This window comes from Micrasema longulum, unplaced genomic scaffold (genome assembly GCF_059751315.1).
Source record: "Micrasema longulum isolate JH-2025_06_02 unplaced genomic scaffold, ASM5975131v1 h1tg002559l, whole genome shotgun sequence".
Classification (NCBI taxonomy): Eukaryota; Metazoa; Arthropoda; class Insecta; order Trichoptera; family Brachycentridae; genus Micrasema; species Micrasema longulum.
The window spans coordinates 1-5,650 of NW_028279698.1; the positions used below are offsets into that span (position 1 = coordinate 1).

The window sequence follows — 5,650 nt, forward strand, 5'->3', positions numbered from 1 at the left end:
TATCTTAAAAATAAAATAATACATTTTTTCAGCTGTCAATAGTTCATTCTGATCACCTGGGCGGGCCTATCTCCCCCGTCTCCCCTCCTCCCTCCCTGGACCTAACCACGCGGCCATCCTCTTACAACAAGCTCAGGTATTGCATTTTTCTTTTAAATTTATTAACTAAGATATAAACATAAAATAACATGATGTAAATGATCTCTGTATCCAGGCGGATGAAGAATACAGTTCTGTTTGTGAAACAGAACCAGAACTTGCAAAATAAAGCAAGGGTAGCGCCATCTTGCTTCTGTTTATAACCAATCCTTTTATTAGCCTTTTTATCTTTCAACATCTACCTTAAATAATAAGTGTATTTTCACCATATAAACATATACGACAGAGTACATAAACTCAAAATAAAATTTGTTAAATATTTTAACAATACGATAGTGTTGATAAATTTACTTGCAAAAAACTGGCTATGGCACGACATCTGAGGCAAGTGCAGGAGACGTGACAACTGAAAACCAATCGGGGCCCGGTATTTCCCATACCGTGCGAAGGAAGAGCGCTACCCTGCTATGCCCCGGGACCCGCAATCCCCCCTACCCTATCTTAAAAAATCAAAGTACTCATTTTTTGTGTTGTACGGCAGACTTTCAGCATCCAGACGCACAACGGCGCCGTGTACTCGCAGCTGGAGCGGTCGCCCCCGCGGGCCAAGAAGGCTGCGCTGGCCCGGGGGCCCGAGGCTCCCTCGACCCGGACAGGAAGGCCCCCGCCACACCCCAGGCCACCATCGTGCACCCGGCGCAGTTGCACCTTCCCATCACGCAGGTGAGTTCTAAATCATTCCAATTTATGCCCCGACGGTGCGCACACTGGATTAGTAAACATAGTAAAGTGTTAAAATTAAAATCATTTTAAAAAAGAACCACGCTTTTAACCACCCATTTTTTTAAGTTAAATTACCGACTGGTTTCGAAGCTTCACAAGCTTTCTTTATTTTTATTATTTTTTTATTTTTATTTTTATATTTTTTGCACCACAACAGGCCAGGAGGCCCAATTACAGTGGTGAATTACATCACAGAACACCCAGGCTTGAGAAAAATCACATTTTTATTTATTTTTTTCTCACCGGGAATCGAACCCGGAACCTTCCGTGCGTGAATCCAAGCGTCTTGACCACTACACCACGGAGGCCGCAATGTACCTTGATAAAAAAGCTTGTGTAAATTCAAAACCAATGGATACCGGCGGCCTCCATGGTGTAGTGGTCAAGACGCTTATGATAGATAGATATAAAAAAACAATAGAGACACGCCAATGGTAGATAGATATTTATAGTGTGTTAAAAATAATTGCTTAAGTGCCAGAATCCAGAGAGAAAATACGGAAATACGCTTATATGAACAAAAGTCAGATTGCGTATTCTCTAAGGGCCGGTTGCATCGACAAAAGTTTAGTTAAATTCAGGGCTAAAGTCAAATAAAAATTACTTTTACGTCAAAATGCGTTGCATCAAAACTTCACTTTCACTTTTATTTGACCGGCCGCCAGGGGACCGTTTAAAGTTAAGTTTAAAGTTAAATGCGATCTGCCATCTGTAAAAAAGGCGTCGTGAGTGTTGAAATCTATTGATCAAAATGTTGTACAAAATGTCAATTTTATCTGATTTTTCGCCTTCCCGATGACGAGTTTATTATCGAGTATATTCTAAACCGAAAAAAAAAAACTGTTCAAACCACGAACGGACCATTTTTTGTGGGAAGAGTCTGACTTTATCGCAAGATTTCGAATGTCAAAAAAGTGAAGAACTAATAATTATTTTAATTTTGAATTGTTAATTATTTTTCAAAACACGGGACTTGATCATCAGCGGCGTGGTGTAAAATAAATCTAAATCATGACTATTGAAATGCTGTTTATTTATTTTTAAATAGAGCTAGATTGAGCTCAACTAACTCTTTCTGGGCATTTAAGGCTGCCATAGTTGCCCGAAAAATGACATTTTTTTGCTCTACTTCTAGAGTAAAAAGTTCTTCATTTTGTTTTAGCTTTTGCTCTTTTAATTTTTTATCTAGTTCAAAAAGGACGATGTCCCTTTTGTTCTTTTCTTCTCCGAATGCGCAGTGTTGCTTCGCCCTTTCGCACACACTGAAAATTGGAACGAAATTGAAACGTTTGTGCCCAAAGACGCGTCGCGGGGCATGTGTATTGCTACATGTAAATAAACAAGTACGTGCTTGCGCAAAAATCCCAACAATTTTTAGGGTGAAACTTGAACCTTTACAGTGGCAACATTCTTAACTTTGACTTAACTAAAATAATGTTGATGCAACGGAATTTTTCAGTTACCAGATTTTGAGCCTTAACTAAGTTTAAATATTTCACTTTAAACTAAATTTATACCAACTTTGATGCCACCGGCCCTAAGCATGTCAAATTGTGTTGCATTTCCGTGTGTGTATGTCTATGTAGCAACTATTATAATTGACAGTAGTAGTGGTGTGTGCATGTTGCATAAAGCAACTATGTAATTGTTTCAGTTGAAACTGTTTCAGATGATGAACGGCAGCGGTCTCGTGATGAGCCCGGCCATCCAGATGTTCTACACCACTCCGCAGACACTCCGGGTGCTACAGGGACAGGGCGGCGCCCTGGCCCCCATCGACCTCCCCAGCACTGGTCAGTCCCAGTACCTTGCAATCGAATAACACTCATCGTGTGGACACTATTAATAATTTAGGGGCATATTAGCTAATAGCTGTCTGCCTTTCTAATGTACAATTTTACTATATTTTTTTTAAAACTGAAGCAGTGTCATAACCAGTTGTAACCTTTAAGACATTTAAAAAAAACGGAAAAACTTCACCGTTTTAAATAAACTGTGAAGGCTCACAACTGCATTTCAAAGAAATTCTGTTTAAATATTACTGGGGTGTTAATTTTTACCTTTTTGACATATCCATCCAAACTCAATACAATATTATCGGAATTTACATACAGTAATGAGGCACTTAATCAACGCACTATTTCTCTAAAATGCCGACCCTGCCGTTTGTATAACAGGAATGCCATGTTTACTAAGTGGCTTAATTTTAGTGTAAGCTCGCATAAACAATGTAAGTAAAAACCCCCCCCCCCAATTTACAGGTGCATTTTACATTAACAATTTCTTAAATATAGAATATCGATAATTTTCCGTGGGTGATTTATTATAAATGTTAAATTAATAATTAAGTGCATGTAATCCGCATATAATCCGGTTAATAATAAAATGGTTAATAAACATTCTTTCGATCTATCAAAACACTTTTGTTAAGATTGAATTGGTATTTAAAGAATAACTTAAGCCTTTTTGTATTTCAAATCGTGATTTCGTGTTGGTGTTACAGCGGCTAACAGTCCCATCCAGCGCATGCGCGAGATGCCGAAGGTGGGGGAGGCGGGGGTGGGGGGTGCTCCGCTGCGCTCCACCCAGCAGCAGCATATCGCCATCAAACCGCAGCCCGAGGGGGCCAAGGCCACCCTGCACGCGATCAGTGTGTATTCTGATTATTATTATCTTTTAAAAAAATTCTACCACGCATTTATTTATTCATTTAACAATTCTGCCATCTTTACGAAGAGAGTCAGTATATCTTTACGGGTTATTTAATCCGTGACTTAGTTTTGATTCTGAAGGTTGAGTAACATGACAAATCAAAAGTTTGATCAATAGAAAGCAGATATCTGCTAAACTGCCGATATATACAGAAAAATATGTCCATATTGTGCGAGCAAATTGCCGCATCGACACACTTTAACGGGAAAGATATCTATCTGCGAGCCTGAGTGGTGCTTATCGGCGGGAAGAGTAGAAATACCCGCCAAGTCGGCTCCGCTTCAGAGGTGGGAAAGGTAGATCTACTCGATTATTATGGTCAGCGCATTTGCCTACCATGCAAGAGGTCTCGGGTTTGATTCCCGACATGGTTGATTTGAAATATTATTTGAATAAGTGTTTTTACACTAGAATGTTTCATAGAATGATCACCTTACCTTCATGTAAAAAAAATTATCAAGATACGTGCGCCAATACAGTACCCTATGTACCATTAGATGTGGAAAGGGAAAAATGATGATGATTAGAAATTTCCACAAAGTTAGTATATTAAATAATATAAATTTTATATTTGTTTTTCATTGCAGATTCTAAAGGGGGCATTGTCCTGAATGGATTAACACCTTTCGTTATGTCTAAGGGAGGAACACACATAATCACCTCCTCTTCGCATCTCACTGGAAAGGTGTTTATATTATGTTTTAATTTTAAAACCATTTTTATCATTTTTTAAATAATTTTTGAGAAACTTCGCTGTACAATAAATTATCATATTACAACAAAGATAAGGGATCATTTTAGAGAAGGGAATATAGAAGTCTAGGCATCCACAGGGCTTATGACCTGTCATTGGCTGGTTTAAGTGGCCACTTTACACACTGTGTAATATCCACCATTCTGCCTATATTTGAACATCTATATTCCTTTAATTCTTCCGTCTGTTGACATTTGTGAAGTTGAATATCTGAAACCGATATTATTTGCGGGTGAGATTCATCTGATTGAATTATTTCACCTACACACTAGGCAACTACATATTAGTGCAAATAAATGCTCTATTTTTTTACTGGGTGTAAGAAAACATTTTTTACACCCAATTTTCCGTAGCACTGAACTTCCTCATTATACTATTATGCATTTAAATTATTTTTCAAAATTTATTTTAATTGATTTTTGTACCATGCAATCATGAAACCATGTAAAAAGAGTTTCCAGTGTATTTTTTTCATTTGTTCAAAAATAAACTTCTTTGTGATAATCTTATTTTATTTCAAATGATCATTGCAGGTAATCAACGGTCCTATTATAAAGGCCACCCACCAACTTCCGCTGACTGTCAACGCCCAGTACATCGGCTCAGCGGGGAGTGTCAAACCAGTTGTAGTGGTCAGTTCCGGCAACGGCCTTCCTCCTCCGGCCTCTTCTTCTTAGTGCTCCGACAATCGGCCGCCGGCGCTTCTGCACACCGCGCAGTACGAGACGCCTCGCCATAACAACCCGGGAAATGAAATCCGACACGAAACTGTGTCGAAATATTGCAATATTCTTAGTTTGGATACTTTCAACATTTTGCGTTCAAATCAGTATTTATGAAATTAATATTTGATGCACTAATTTTGATATGTTCCACGTTTGATAAATTTACATAGATTATTTAGGTTTAAAAAAATCACTTATTCAAATTAATTAAACGGTTTATGGTCACGTTTAATAAAAATGCTGATTGGTTTTTCAATACAGTAGATCCTCGATTTCAGGACTAATTGGGGATGAAGGTAGTTTGGATAGCCAAAAATCGGGAGAGTAAAAAAATTACATGCATATATATAATCAACAGGATACATAAAAATATACAAATCTACTTATTATTATGAATGTTTTTATTGAAATATGTACACGTAGTTATAAAAATTTCATTGACATTACTGACAAAGAATTTTTTTAATTGATTTTTGCTTGAAATTAGCTTTTCTATTAGAAGCTGTCAAATCACATATATTTTTGAGACAGTTGTCTTGAGTTTTACTCTTCCTGTCTCTCATACCACTTCATGGCG

At 37.7% G+C, this 5,650-nt stretch overlaps 1 protein-coding gene across 2 annotated transcripts; it reads left to right on the forward strand.

Moving 5' to 3' along the window:
- Positions 1-32: 32 nt before the first annotated feature.
- On the forward strand, positions 33-5,443 carry LOC148271965 (uncharacterized). Of its 2 annotated transcripts, none has more exons than XM_088240695.1 (6): positions 33-136; positions 641-822; positions 2,537-2,675; positions 3,386-3,532; positions 4,182-4,279; positions 4,882-5,443. In XM_088240695.1, the coding sequence occupies exons 3-6, from the start codon at positions 2,552-2,554 to the stop codon at positions 5,023-5,025; spliced, it is 513 nt and encodes a 170-aa protein (XP_088096821.1). In that variant the 5' UTR covers positions 33-136; positions 641-822; positions 2,537-2,551; the 3' UTR covers positions 5,026-5,443. The 2 variants fall into 2 exon arrangements, with proteins under 2 accessions (XP_088096821.1, XP_088096819.1); XM_088240693.1 differs by having other exon boundaries at positions 2,552-2,675.
- The last annotated feature ends 207 nt before the right edge of the window (positions 5,444-5,650 follow it).

Excerpts from the sequence above, each read along its gene's own strand:
- LOC148271965 (XM_088240695.1), top strand. The coding sequence starts at position 2,552 with ATGATGAACGGCAGCGGTCTCGTGATGAGCCCGGCCATCCAGATGTTC. Across the intron at positions 2,676-3,385 it reads CATCGACCTCCCCAGCACTG|CGGCTAACAGTCCCATCCAG; the intron begins GTCAGTCCCAGT and ends TTGGTGTTACAG. Across the intron at positions 3,533-4,181 it reads GGCCACCCTGCACGCGATCA|ATTCTAAAGGGGGCATTGTC; the intron begins GTGTGTATTCTG and ends TTTTCATTGCAG.